This window comes from Nanorana parkeri, unplaced genomic scaffold, assembly GCF_000935625.1.
Source record: "Nanorana parkeri isolate BGI_ZX_2015 unplaced genomic scaffold, ASM93562v1 scaffold94, whole genome shotgun sequence".
Lineage (NCBI taxonomy): Eukaryota > Metazoa > Chordata > Amphibia > Anura > Dicroglossidae > Nanorana > Nanorana parkeri.
This window is the reverse complement of record NW_017306362.1, coordinates 154,901-170,061: the sequence shown is the minus strand read 5'-3', so window position 1 is coordinate 170,061 and position 15,161 is coordinate 154,901. Positions and strand designations below refer to the sequence as shown.

The following is a 15,161-nucleotide window of genomic DNA, read 5'->3' as shown; positions in this document are numbered from 1 at the left end:
CAGCCTAGTAGTTGGCCCGGCTCCAGCCACGTGGTGTCTCCGTAGTGCTTTCTAGTGAACGATCGCCTGATCCTCACCCATAGGCCAGATTCAAGCCGCCTGTTTCCCTCTTTTTATTATTCGTCGCCTCTCCCGTATTTAACTTCAGGGTGGACTTTAGCCCTGTTCTGATAAAAGGCAAGGTCATGGGTACCCATGACGTAATGAAAACATAACCTGGATGTAGTGGCTGACCTTATCTATGCATTTTGTTTTTTTCAGCAACCAAGGTTTTGGGCACTGTCAAATGGTTTAATGTGCGTAATGGATATGGATTTATTAACAGGTGAGTTCCTCAGGTAGAGATCTGCTGTAAAGGTCATGTGTATTAATATAAACTGTGATCAGTGGATTGTGGGTGCAATGTTCAGGCGGCTCCTCTAAGTGATGTAAGGACTTTCATTTATGGGCCTGGAGGATGTTATCTATGGCCATGTGGTGACATCACCATGCTTTTTCTTCAGTGAGAGCTCAGACCGGGCTTGTAGTCTTTAAGTTTCTCAGATCCTGTGAATGGATGATGGGGCTGTGTTGGGTAAAGCCTTGCACAGCTGTGCCACATTAGGGCAGGAGCCCGTTGGAGATGAGCCCCACAATTCGTGTAAGTGGGGAGGCTAGGGAATGTAACAGTTTACCCCCTGGCATTAAAATGATCACCCAGCATCGTTCTCAATCCGCTGCACACCAGGTTCCGCACTGCCGTCTCCATATTAGGTGGCTGTTAGTTTCTGGTTCTTGCGCTTGGCCCTCTAATGATCTGGGGGTGCTGAATTGCATCATCGGGGGCCAACTGCAAGAAAGTCAGCCTAGCCCCCCCCCCCCCCATGTGTTGTATTATTGCCTTGAAAGCCTCCTGGGATGCATGTGAGTATTCCAAGAATCTGTGGGCAGCCGGGGCGGAGGGGTCTCAAGAAATCAAAGTGTAGGCTGCTTGCTTGGTGATTTTCTGAGGTTAAAGACCACAATTCTGAAAGGATGGTTTAATGAAGTGGATAAATGTCCACATTGTTCCTGTGCGCTCTTACCTGCATTTTTCTAGGGCAGTCAATGTGTTCTTGCTGTGCATGGTACAGAATCTGGTTTTAGGTTTCAAAATGTGAATCTGTTGAGGGTAATGTGGCAGCTTTTGTTGTTGAGCATGTTGTACAATGCTTAACTGTATTGGAAATGGAAAATTGGTCTCTAGTAACTAAAATGACCTCCTGGAACTTTAAAGAAATTTACCTTCCTGTAGCAGGATGACGACGCTCTGTTTATAAAGTGAAATGATGCCACATAGTTGTCACCCGGTGGAGTATACCCTTTTTAAAAAATGCTTTTCAGAGTTAACAGACTGATCAATGCAATGGTTTTCAATGCGGGGAGGGGGAATTTGTCCTTATTGTACTGACATATTTTTGGAATTGCTCTGTTTCCCTCCATTTTGTAAAGCTGTGCACAAATCGTTGGCGCTTTATAAATCCTGTACAATAAAATTTCAGAACACTTGGGATGTTGTCCATAACACCTTTAGTAATGTGTTGGCTGGCATGTTTGTTCCCAATACCTCAGTAAAGGTGGAAATGGGTTTTCAGTCTTATATTTTGCTTCGGTTGCTTTTATTTTCAGTGTAGCTAAGTTTTAATCGCTTTGTTTTCCTGTAACAGTTTTGTAAATATTTTGGAATGGCTCCAAGTGTTTCCTTTACCTCTAGGTCTGCTACACCAAAGTTTTCATTTCTTGCTACTGGGAAATGTAACAAATGGGGCGAGTGCCAACAAATTGTTACATGTTGCCTTTGTTTGTTCCAGGCAAGCTGATTGTCAACAGGTAACGCACTCAGTTTCCGGAAGATCTGCCCTGCCATTGTGGTGGTCTCTTCTGTTACTATGGCCCTTGTTGGTCTTGCTGTTGTAGATGTAGTTGACTTGACATGTCCTGATCAGTAAACACATGTCCCCTGTGAATGTGGAAAGGCAGTTTTAAAAAAACATTGAAGGGAATTTAACAGAACTTGAGCAGACAAAATCTTGAGCAGTTGCCTGTGGCAACCGATCAGCCTTTCCTTTTTCAAAGCTTAACTGAACAAACTCCCCCCCCCCCCCCCCCCATTCTGTTCTGTAGATGTTGATATTTTTATTCCAAATGCTTACAGCTATATTAGAGAATTGTTTGGTATAAAGTTACTTAGATATGTTTGTGGAACATTGCCATAAAACTGATCTGTGCTCAATCTTTACTTTTTAGGAATGACACCAAGGAAGATGTGTTTGTACACCAGGTAAGATGCACTTTTTTTTGTGGGAGGGGGGTTCCATTTGCTGCTGAATTTTAAACCTATTGATACTAGTCCTACTGAAAGGCACATTTTACTCTATTTTGAGGCATACAGAAATGTGTATAAAAAAATCCTAAACTGCAGCGAGACTAGACTGAAATCTATCGGTCACTATACCAGTTTACTAGGATGGTGCAGTAAACACCTGTGATGAAAATGGCCTAAAATCAGATCTTCAGCACAAGTGTTTTGTGGGTCAGTATATTTTGCTGCAATGTAAAGTCACTGTAGGTGAATGGTACAATTTCCTTGGGTTTTTGTGCCTTTACAGTGTGGTGACTGGCTTGTTGTGTTGCAGAACAAATGACAGTCCAGTCTAGAACCGCGTTCCATTATTGGCAAACCTTTATAATGGCCACCCTGTCTGGGTTTTAGGACTTGTACACAGAAATGTAGCTACCAGACTGCAGTGTTTGCATTGTTTTATTTTGTTTATATTGTCTTTTGCAATTAACCATTATGTAGCTCAACACTTCCTCCACGTGTGGTTTATTTACAACTTATGGACTTTATTTTTTTCAGACTGCCATTAAGAAGAACAATCCAAGGAAGTATCTTCGCAGTGTGGGAGATGGAGAAACAGTTGAATTTGATGTAGTGGAGGGAGAAAAGGTAAGACTTATTTGCATATACTTTTAATTACAATATGGGAGGTCCTTTTTAATCTGCTTCATAGTCTTGTCCCACATCAACTTTTTCATTAGGACTAAAATATGCAGATGAGTTTTGCTATATGACCGATGCTCTTTATTCCCACATGAAATGGTAGTAATGCATATGGAGTATTTAAAGTTACAATATTGTTCTGGATCAGTTACTAGAATAGCATAAAAGCCAGCCAGAGATCATTCCCTGGGGATGGTTAGTTTGTTCTAGTGACAACTTCTCCCCATATTTCATGTCCTTCTATATGGACAGTAAGTGATGTCCCAGTGACTACTTCTCCCCTTGTTAGAGTCCCTTTCAAAGGTATTGAAATCTCCAACAGCAATTACATTGGTACTTTTAGGTTTATATGCTGAATTTGCATATAAACTTAATTCCTTTTCTCCGTTTGTCCAAACCCGAAAGTGTTTTTAGCTGGTGCTGTGCTTTAAAATGCTGCAAACATCTAGTGATGCCAAAATAAGGTAATGGGGATTATAAATGTAGGAGAGTAGGCTTTGTGAACACCTATCTAGACAAGTTGCTTTCAGCTTTAATATTGTATAACTGCTGATGCGTAAAACTAAATGGGCATTTTTTTTTCTCTACAGGGAGCAGAGGCAGCTAATGTAACTGGTCCTGGTGGTGTTCCAGTCCAAGGCAGCAAATATGCAGCAGATCGCAATTACAGGCGCTATCCACGTCGCAGAGGTCCTCCACGCAATTACCAGCAAAACTACCAAAATGAGGAAGGAGAGAAGACAGAAGGACCTGAAGAACCGGTAGATGGAGACGGTGCTAATCAACAGCCCCCTTTCCGGAGGCGTCGCTACCCACCATACTACTTCCGAAGACCGTATGGGCGCAGACCAGGGTATAACCCCCCACCACCGGGTGAAGGCGCAGAGGTAAGACTTGTAGATTGGACTATTTCAGTGCCCTGAAATCTTCTCTACTACTATCTCGTCTGTGTCTGACTTCCCATTACTACCGTTTTGTCTCCCACATTAAGGAAAAGATGGTAACGGGTGCACATAATGTGTAAAAATGTTCTATATTTATATATTAAGTTTAATATTCCCTGCCCATTCCTCTTTTAATCTAAAATACTACTGTGCAGAGGATTGTAGAAAGCAAAAACTAGTTCTGCTGCTTGAACCAACCATATTTGACTTTCTTTTCTTGCCCCACCACAGGGAGCAGACAACCAAGGTGCAGGAGACCAAGCCAGACCAGTGCGGGAGAATATGTACAGAGGATTTAGACCAAGATTCCGCAGGTATGATGCATTTCTCTATGCACTGTTACACATTTGAAGGCTGATGGGTGGATGATGCAGTGTCTTGTCTAGCATGGGATTGCACACGGGTTAAGGGCATGTTAAGTCTGTCTTCAAATAAAACCCTCGGGGCAGCATTTGTATTGGACTAGCTGGAGCTGAAGAACTGTTGAGAACCAGTTGTGCACCAATGCATGAATGTCATTTTCTTGGGGGTGAAGGGGGCCCTGTCCTGCCCATGTATTGGTGTGCCATTTTAAAAAGGGCACACCAATTCAAAGATGTGATTGGTCTCTTAGGCGATATTCACACAATCTGTGCCCTGTCTTTCAACAGAAAGTAACCCAAAAACAGTTCAGATCATTCCTTTGCGTGGCAGTGTTTAAAAAGAATGCTCTAGATTTTTCAGTGTGATGGAATGTTCCAAGAACGGAAGTTTAAAAAAAATAACCTTAGAAGTTTGTCCACTCAGGACATGTTAATTTAAAATGAATGTTGGCAAATGTTGACTTGGGTTTTTAGGTCCAATTTTGGTGTGATGTGTATTGCATTGGTCCTGAAACTAGCATGAATTATAACTTTGACCATCTTTCCCTAATTCCTTCAGGGGACCACCTCGTCAGAGACAGCCCAGAGAAGAGGGAAATGAGGAAGACAAAGAGAATCAGGGTGAAGGAACCCAGAGTCAGCAGCCACCTCAACGCCGGTACCGCCGCAACTTCAACTACAGACGCAGACGCCCAGAAAATCCTAAACCACAAGATGGTAAAGAGACCAAGGCAGCCGAAACATCAGCAGAAAACACGTCCGCTCCCGAGGCTGAGCAGGGCGGGGCTGAGTAAAATACCGGCTTACCACCTCTACCACCATCCGGGTTAGTGTCCTGATGAGCACTCGTCATTCCCTATACAGGAGACTGCAGTTCTTGAAGAAAAAAAACTTTTAGTACATTTCACTTTTATGTTGTTGAATAGGGACTTTATTTTTCTTTTGCAGAACTTGTAGCATGGCAGGTGCTAAAATTGCTTAATTTCAGGGTCTTTTGACACACCCTTGGTAAAATTTTAACTATTTATGAAAAGTTTTTACACTTTGGTTTTTAAGGCCTCCTCTTGAGGAAAGTTTTTAGGAAAGATACGTTGGAATGAATTTTAAGCAACTTGTTTTTTTCTTGCAGTTTTGTCATCTAAAAGTCAAGATTGAAAATTCCAGCAATAAGAAATTGAACAAAGAATCGGAACTGAAGACCTTAAGTGCTTGCTTTTTGCTGTTGACCAGATAACGTCCTCCTGCATGATTTCTTGCAGGGATGGGGGTTTTTTTTTTTATCTAAAGTCTCCTTTTGGGAATGAGAATTTTTTAAAAACATATTTTTTCGCAATCTACCTGCAAAAAGGTTTTTAAATTGTTTCTTATCTGGTCAAACCAAGGATTTTTAAGAACCTCATTTTTAATTTGTAATAAGCGTACACCTGATTTTTTTTCAAACGTCAACAAATTGCAAGCATCTGTTAATAAAGGTCTGAACATATACCTTGTGTCACTGGTTATTTGTCAGTGTCTCTAACTGGACGTGTCCAATATTTGTGTAACTTTGTTTAAAAGTTCAACGTTCCATAATTTTCTATTGGATGCACCGATGCCGGTTTCAGTACACAGTACTTATTTTGACTCGCTGACAGTATGGATGCCCCAATTATCAGGCAGTCGGGCAGCGGATCATGGCCTGGCTTCCTGATTGCCTGGGAAGCCAGTGTTCTAGCGAAAGCACACTGGTCACTTGCTGCCCGGCTTCCAGATTGGTCAACAGCCTCAGCTAGTCATTTGGTGCTCTCCGGCTTCCTGATTGACTTGGAAGCTGGCTTCACTTATTCCTAGGGTTCCTGACCAAACCAGGAGGCGGGTCATTACATGCCACCCAGCTTCTTGATTAGTTGGGAAGCCAGGCTGCCCAGCCAATCGGGGAGGCTTGTCATAACCCAGCTTCAAAAGGAAGCCATCTCCATGCTCAGCACTGCCAGTCAGAGGGAGATCTGCCGCTGACTGGACAAGTACTCATCCAAATGCCGAAACTTCTACTCTGTATCGCCACCGATACTAGTATCAGTGCATCCCTATTTTCTATAAAGTCCAAATGATTTTTAAATCTACTGTATTGATGGCACAGGTAACATTTGTGGGGACTTGTATGAAAATACTCAGCGGAGACAAGTGAATGCCAGCAAAAATAAATCTCATGTATATTAGTGGTTCTGATTTATGTGCTAGTAACCAATCTCTTAACAAGGATTGGGAGAGTTGAGTTTTCCCCTCTTACATTGTGGTTGCGGTACATATGTTGCTCCTGCACTTGGTATTTGTTCTAAAGCTAAGCTGCGCATTCAGAAATATATATCATAGCTGAGCCAAGTGATGCTGATGTGAAGGGGGAAACTTTTCTTTCTGTGGGGTCCACCAACTACTACTTGCTGTCCAGAGACCTATTTTGCACACAATCTTTTCGCTATAAAATAGATTTAAACCCTGCCCCCCCGAATGATATATTTTCTGAAAACAGGCCTTATAGAATAAAAAAAAGCTTGTTGCAATTTTTTGCCACAGTGATTGTGCTAATGTTTATCAAACCAAGATTTTTTAGCCACATACACTATAAAAATTTAGTGCACAAACAATATAATACCTAATTAGGTAAAAGATGGGGTCATGTTGGGTACATACACCAAACTTGGCAAGCCTTAAAATTGGGTGTTGCTGTGAAATCACAAAACGCCGGATTGCGTGGCTGTGTAAAATGGTGGCGCTGCCTCCGTCATCTTTGCATAACTGCTTCATAATGCCTGTTTGTTAGGTGCTCCTGAACCAGAACACCCATACCACCTTCTCTGGTATGAATATTGGAGGGGCCACATTTTTATGTTATAACTGGGGTGCCTGTAGATTTTGCATACTTTTTGAAGTGTGCTGTGACCAATAGACGGTTCAGGAACGCTGCTCTAGACGTCTGTGGCGGTGTAAAGTCTGCTTACTATGGTCCGCGAATAGCTTTCAATGGCTAGTGTGAAGCATGTGCTGCATTATGCTGATCTTGGATCCCTGCTTACGTTCTCAAAGAAGATAATCCCATTACTGTGATACTTATTTGTGCAGAAGGACTAACGCACAGTCTGCTCTTTTTAAGACTGCTGTACTGGGCGTGTGGTTATATGTACATGAGCTTTTAAGTATATTTGACACCGCCTTGAACAAATGCGGATCTGCTGTGCTTAAAAATGTGCTTGTTACAACTTCACTTGCAGTGGAAGTAGAGTAAACCTGTTTTATATGGACTCCATACCAAATAAAACAAAAAATAATGTTACGTTATACTAAGGATGCACCAATACCAGTTTTTTGGTATTGAGAATGAGTATACGGGGAAAAAAAACTATTAATTGCCAATACTGGCAGTCCCATTAAGGAAGCCAGGGGCCTGTGATCAATCGTACAAAATCACCTGCACTCCATACAGCGTACAGACCGTAAGAGGTTGGTGCTTGAAGTGACAACGCGGATGGCGCCGTGTCAGATACAGTCCATAATAGAAGTCACAAGCACTCGATATGTGCAAGAAGTAAAGCACTTTTTATTCAATTGTCACATGCGTCAAACAGCCGAGCTGTTTGATGCATGTGACGATTGAATAAAAAGTGCTTTACTTGCACATATCGAGTGCTGGTGACTTCTATTATAGGCGGCGTGTAATGACTCGCCGCCCGGCTTCCTGCTTAGCTGGAAAGCTGGCTCTGCTCCCTCGTCAGCAGGTGATGAGGAAGCATGGAGCTGGCTTACTGGCCAATCGGGAAGATGGGTGGGTAATGACTTGCCGCCCGGCTTCCTGATTGACCATCTTGCCAGGCAGCAAGTCATTATACGCTGATTGGCTGGCTCCATGCTCTCAACGAAGCATGGAGCTGGCTTACTGGCCAATCGGGAGGATGGGGGGTGGGTAATGAATGAGTTGCCGCCCAGCTTCCTGATTGACCAGATTCCCGACCAATCAGGAATCCAGGCAGCAAGTCATTACACACCGCACGACTTCCTGATTGGCCAGAAAGCCGGCTCCATGCTCTCGCCACCAAGTGACGAGGGAGCGTGGAGCCAGCTTTTCGGCCAATCGGCATGTAATGACTCGCCCGGCTTCCCGATACCGGAAATTTCTGTATTGGAATCGGTATCAGGAGGACTTGGCCAAATACTCTGTATCGGCACAGATATCGGTATCGGTGCATCCCTAAGTTATACTATCAAAATGTAACTCTAAAATCTGCCTTCCCACAATATGCTGCAAAGCGGGAGTGAGTGTAGAAGAGTACGGACTGATAGAATGTTGAGTGGAGCATCCTTCCAGACACAGAGTTGGAGGCGCAGGTGTTTGTACAGTTTGGTGCCCATTTAAACGGTGGTTGTTTTTTTTTAATAGTACAGAAAAGAGCTGGTCTGGCTAAGATGAAAGGATAAGAGTACTTACACCATATGCTTATCCTCCCCGCCCTGTCCTCTAGCCGATAGTGACCTACCCTGCCCCAGTTGCATATGTCAAGGCAAAGAAAAATGCCGTACATCTCAGTAATGCATGCCACATGTGCACTGCCAAAAAATTTGTTTGGTTTCGTTTTAAATTCGGATTTGTGTTATTTCCTTTTTTCAGGATTCGGGTGTGAAAGTCAATTCGGATTCGGAATTCGATTTCGGTAGCGTTAGTACGAACGTTCGTTTCGTTTCTTATTCGTTTCTTATTTGTTCGTTCGTTCGTTTGCAGCAAAAGTGACATTTGAGGGGGAAAAAATATTTTTCTCCTTCTCTAATGTCACTTTGCTCCAACAAACGAATAAGAACCGAAAACGAAACGAACGTTCGTACTAACGCTACCGAATTTTCGGAAATGGAAATTCGGATTCGTTTGCATTCGTTATGTCTGTAATTCGGAATTCGGATACATCCGAATGTCCGAAAATTCGTCCGAATTTCAATTCGAAACGAATCGCACATGTCTAATGCATGCACAATTCCCCGGGCTTTATCCCATCAAACACCCAGCAAGTACAGAAAACATAAGCACATTTTTTGGCTGATCATCAGTCAAGTCCCGCTGCAGGCTAAAGCTGGCCATACAACATTAGATTTTGCAAAATGAACAAAAAAATAAACTTTCCGTCATCCATGCTAAATGTTATGAATGGAAGGATATCTTAGTGCGGTTCTTGTTTTCTGACAGTGGGTGTCTGCTGCTGTCAGAATACATGAACGGCTGATTGGCTGCAGTCACTGGCTAAGCTCCTGCTGCAAAACACAGTCACGTAATTCACCTGCCATCTGTGTCCTCCACTGTTACTGTCCTCTTCCAGGTGACACCCAGCATCATTTAACTCACTTCTGTGAGTCCCATGTGTCACCCCCCCACCTTTGCTACAAACCCCCATTCACCTGCCATCTGTGTCCTCCACTGTTACTGTCCTCTTCCAGGTGACACCCAGCATCATTCAACTCACTTCTGTGAGCCCCATGTGTCACTCCCCTGAGGGCATCATCACACTTCCTGGGCACACAGTGGAATGGTGCACTTTCACTGTTCCAGAGCTCGTAGAACTTAAAGGAGATCTATGAGGTGAGTGATTTCCACTCATCCCTATAGTTAGAGTCACACGTCGGCTCCATTGGTCGGGAAGTGAGCGAAAACATACTGCCACTCGCTCACTTCCTGATCATCAAGAGCGGTGACGGTCATTTGCTGCTCCCCGCAGGCATTCCCCCCCCTTCTCCGATCATCCAACGCTGACTGGCAAGACGGACAGGGAGGGGGCAGGCACAGTTGTCTCTGCCTCTAGATAGGCAGAGCCCGCTGTCAATCAGCCAGCTAGGTGGATCTTGACAGTATTGTCAAGATCTGTCCCGGCTGCGGCGCTCTCAGCATATAGCGGGCAATAGCTTGCTATATACTAAGCTTTGGGTCACGAAAGGACGTTAGTCCCTAAAGAGAACTGAGCTTAGGGAGATGGGAGGACGCTAGTTTGTGTCCTCCCGTTACCCTAAGGAGAACTATGGGGAAAAACACTGACCCCGTAGTTCTCCTTTAAGAAAGAGCTATGGGGTAATCTAGCAGTATCTGTAGATAGAGTGATGGCTGTGGTGACCTCTTTGTTGCTCCATCTCTCATACTACAGCTCTCTAGCAATCCCTAGCAGGCAGCTGTAAAATTAGAGGCATAGATTATCATAGAGCAATTGTTTTTTCTTTTGTCTGAGGTGCTGTACACAGGTATTATAGCAGATCTCACCTAATGTCAAAGCTGGTATGCAAGTTCAAAGCTGTTTTCTAGGGATTGTTAGAGAGCTGTGACTTCAGAGATGAAGCGATAAAGAACTAACAACTGCCTCTATACACAGGTACTGTTCGCTGGAACAAAAGGAATGGTGAGGGTCGTGTTAGAATGACTACCAACTGCATAAGTACGCACAATATGGCCACAGGAAGAGCTTTTCCGTTGACCATCACAATACAAACATGGAAGATTGCATTAGGAAAACTAGCATGCTTGTGCCTATGGAGAGGGCAGGGCAAGTGTCTGAGGGAAAACCATAGCAAACCTGCAGTTGGCCAGCTAGCCAGTGGTGGCCTACAGGCCATTGGTGCTCAGCCTAGTAAATAACAGATCCAGAGGGCCGCACAATAGCTTTGTTTTTGTATATTTCCTATTAGTACATTCATCGCAACCCACCAAGGAAAAAAAGAATCTGCTTGTGTATAGCATTATTGTAACATTAAAGTAGTACTCTGTTAAACATTGTCAGGATCCAGACTCAAGATGTGCAAGCAATGTAGGCCAACCGCCGGGATAAAGAAGAGGAGATAGTTATGAACTGGAGCTGTGGAACAGGAAGGGGCAGCTGGTAGCCGGAGCTGAAGGCATACAAGAGAAGGCTGGGAGAGGGCCGTAGCTACCATGAGTCGGGTGAGGTACTCGCCTCAGGCGCAGCTGAGAGAGGGCGCAGTCAGGGCCAGCCTGGCTGTGCCCCCTCGCCCCTGTTACCATTATAGTTGCCACCTTTTTTTCAAACAAAACCTGAACACTCTAGCGACGTGCAGACATTTTTTGAGGAGAATGAGTCGCGGCTTATTCATAAGTAAATAGCACCACCCAATCATATGTAAATATCACAGTCAAGACTATTTTCAGTGGGGGGCCAGTAGCTTCTATCTTTTGCCCCTGTCTGCCTGACATCTTGTGTCCCAGGGGTTTCGACCGGTGACTGGTTGAGCTACATGACGGGGCGTGCGTAGCGTCTCTGGGTCGGGAGTCTGAGACTAAGGTGGAGAGCCGCAGTGCTGAGCAGGCAGCGTGGGATTCCCCAGGTGTGGTGTCTACGTGTGCATGGGGAAAACGTTGCATTCCAATGGATTGTTTCCCCAGCACCCTTGGGCAGAAAAGATCAGGGACACCCTAATGATACCATAAACAGAACCTATGGCTGTAGGCAGCTTAACATTTGGTACTTCCAGTATGTTTCTGTATTTACAGTGATGAACATGGGGAAATGTGAATGTATTGCAGAGATATACTGCATGGTTATTTTCTAACCCTGACAAAGCAATGATAAATATCACCTGAAGATGAGATCTAATCTTTGCTTCACCTGCTGGATGTGTTTGCTGGAATGTTTTTCCCACACAGCACTTTGCGAACTGTGTAAGGTGAGAACAGCCAAACCCTCGGGCAAGATCCAGAACCACAGCAGGATCTGAGAGGTAAAATAGAAAAGAATTTGTCATGTATACAGTAGGTGCATCTCCAAATGAATCACTTGCTGGATTATCTTGGGGATTAACAGCTTTTTTTTATTTTATTATTGTGGATACGTGCTAAACTTTTGCTGCGGCTGACATGAAACATTTGGAGGTTTCGCCTTACTCTATAGCAGGGGTAGGCAGCCACGGCACTCCAGCTGTGGTGAAACTACATGGGGCATTGAAAGACTCTGACTGGCACAGGCATGACTCCCAGAAGCATGATAGGGTTTGTAGTTTCATCACAGCTGAAGGGCCAAGGTTGCCTACCCCTGCTCTACAGCAATCTCCCACCCTAATGGCTCAGATGTGTACAATACTTTTAAATGCAACTAGCTACTGACAAGACTGCTCTCTTGCAGTCCTCTCCACCTGTCCTCTGGAGCACTTGAGTTTAGTTCACTTCAAAGTCCACCCCCACCCCCTGGAAACCCTCCCCACACCTAGTTCTGAAACCTTTGCAGGATACGTCTAGGTATCTTATGAGCAGGTTGCTCCTACTCTTCCAGCAGGGTCAGTGAGTTGTCCTCTCTGTTGCTGCAGGTAATACTTAAAGGAGAACTATGAGATGAGTGATTTCCACTCACCTCATAGTTCTAGCCGACCTGTGACAATGAGACTGTCACAGGTCGGCTCAGTAGATCGGGAGGTGAGCAACCACATACCGGGTTCGCTCACCTCTCGGTCCTGTCACGGCTCTCTGCCGTGACAGGGGGAGGGGCTGGATTCCCCTCTCCCCACTCCGATCTGCCAGCGCTGACTGGCGGAACGGACGGGGGAGGGGGCGTGTACAGCTGGCTCTGCCTCTAGATGGGCAGAGCCAGCTGTCACTCACGCAGCTGGGCGGATCTCGGCGTCCAAGGGAATGGGATGGGACATTTTAAAGGGATTGTACATTCCATAAGGTTCTTTAAATGGATGTAAGCTGAATCAGTAACTTCCATCAAGATCTTTTACTTTGCAAAGCAACAAAAACAATGCATTAAGCCATTTACTAGTAAGGATGTTGGTTACAGTCCTGGAGCCTGGGGTTTCACATTCACTGAGGAACTGAACTGTGAAAGCTGTGCCTGAAAAAAGGCAAGCAGAGAACAAAGGACCTGTCCCCAGTGTTGCCTATAGTCCTAGTGCCCAACACAAGGCTCCCCAGCATTCTGTGTGCCACCAGTGACCCTTTAGGCACCAGAGAAAAAAGTTCCTAATATGTTGGCTGCATCTCATTGCTGGCTGCATGGGAGCATGGTACAGCGATGATGCCCAGGGTCCCTTTAACATTTGTTGCTTTAGCCAATCAGGGGGGGAGGACTGCTTTAGCGAACAGGCCTGCAGCTGACTCCTACCAACTCCACCTTCTTTCTTATCAGTAGAGTAAGCTACTGATGTAGGGGAGCGGTGTAGCGGCCTCAGGTGGACTGGTGGACCATGTAAGTAAGGGAAGTGGGGCACTGTGGTGGCTGGGGGGATACAATGGAGGTGTACATTGGGATGTGCAACTGATGTAAGGGGGCTGGGAGGGAATAATTGGGGGGAGCGCTGTCACATACACTATATGAGAGCAGCTGATTGGCAGAGGGGGCTGCTGTGATTGATGGTGGGAGGGGATAGCTGCTACAAGAGTGAGCTTTGACACATGGTGACTGATGGCTAGGTGGGGGACACTGTGACAAATAGGGGGCACTGTAAATGGAGAGAGGCACTATGAATGACTGATGGTTTTGGTGCTGCAGCTGATGGAGGAGAGGTGCTGTGTCTGATCTTATTTTTTTTAAATCAGAAAAAAATACCCTCCCCCATTTAATCCCCAGGTTCCAACAAATACATTAGACTCTCTGTATGACATTTGCATGTACTGTGTAAACATCAAACACACAATGTCATTCAGAATTATTTATGATTACGAAATGATGAGGATGCCACAGTGATGCTAATTCTGTCTGCACAAACCCAAAGGAGACCCGCTTGGCAGAGGCAGGGCTTTGTTTCCTCATGTCAGAGCTGCCAGCTATTGGCTGGTGGGGTGATATTTAAGGAACAGCAGAAGGGTTTCGGGTAGCACAGTTCCATAGATGGAATTAAGCTGATCAGGGTATTAATTGGGCAAAATTTAAATTTCTCAATTTTTTTTTCTATGTAATAATAGCAAATTCACATTTTACGAGGTCCTGTCCCCTTTAATTCTAAAATACACTCGGTGGATCCATTGGAAATGTCAATGCTACTAATATGCAAATCATGACTTTTCGGGAAAAGCCTAGAATGGAGCTGTTTCCTTTGCCCAAAGTCACACCCCTATGTTATTTTTCACTCCTACCATTAATCACAATAGATGATTTGAATATAAGTATCATGAGTTGGATATTCAGCAGGAGTAGTCTCTGATTTACAACCCCTCCCTCCCCCTGTCCCCGTCCTCTGCGTTGTGAAGAAACCTAGATGGTAATGCCTACAGGTACAATATTTTTAGCTCTTTCACATGTACATGGGCACAAATTTGGTAGCCATTACTTTAAAGGTTTAAAGGTAAAAATAAGAAATTAGCATGGTGACAACATTGTATTCCCCAAAAAACTGCTACAGGTAATGCTGATACACAGATGTAGACTATAGAATCACATTGCATCGTATCACGAGGGGTCAGGTCTGTGTCTCCCAAGGGAACCTCAAGGTGGCATTGTTTCTCCATGCAACAGAAGTAAACTGAAATGTAAATACATTGTGACTTGAAGGAAAACAATAGCTGTCCCTATAATGGGTCTGCTGGTTTCTGTCAATGACCTGCACACCCAGGGTATTGGATCCATATCTGGAACTTATAGAAAAAACATCCTCTGTCATTGTAGGACAAAATCATAATGGAGTGCAGTACAATTTCAGACTACAGTATATACAGCAGATCATAGAAAACCAATACAAGGTCTTACAAAGTGATGGATATGAATACTGGGTACACAAACCTCTATATAAGCACCTCTCGTAGCTTGTTAAAGGGAACCTCCAAGTATACTTATATGGGAGCTGCTACTGACTGATGGGTGCAGGCTCCAGGGCTGCCATCCTGAT

The 15,161-nt window shown here is 44.4% G+C and overlaps 1 protein-coding gene across 1 annotated transcript in view; it reads left to right on the top strand.

Moving 5' to 3' along the window:
• The window catches only part of YBX1 (Y-box binding protein 1), a 31,354-nt gene extending 25,887 nt beyond the window's left edge, over nucleotides 1-5,467 (top strand). Inside the window, exons 3-10 of the mRNA XM_018552666.1 lie at nucleotides 183-189; nucleotides 262-325; nucleotides 2,266-2,299; nucleotides 2,879-2,968; nucleotides 3,613-3,909; nucleotides 4,198-4,280; nucleotides 4,888-5,154; nucleotides 5,458-5,467. Coding sequence (XP_018408168.1) covers nucleotides 186-189; nucleotides 262-325; nucleotides 2,266-2,299; nucleotides 2,879-2,968; nucleotides 3,613-3,909; nucleotides 4,198-4,280; nucleotides 4,888-5,122 — 807 coding nt within the window. The 5' untranslated portion in view covers nucleotides 183-185 and the 3' untranslated portion in view covers nucleotides 5,123-5,154; nucleotides 5,458-5,467. The remainder of the gene's footprint in view (nucleotides 1-182; nucleotides 190-261; nucleotides 326-2,265; nucleotides 2,300-2,878; nucleotides 2,969-3,612; nucleotides 3,910-4,197; nucleotides 4,281-4,887; nucleotides 5,155-5,457) is intronic.
• Nucleotides 5,468-15,161: the final 9,694 nt, after the last annotated feature.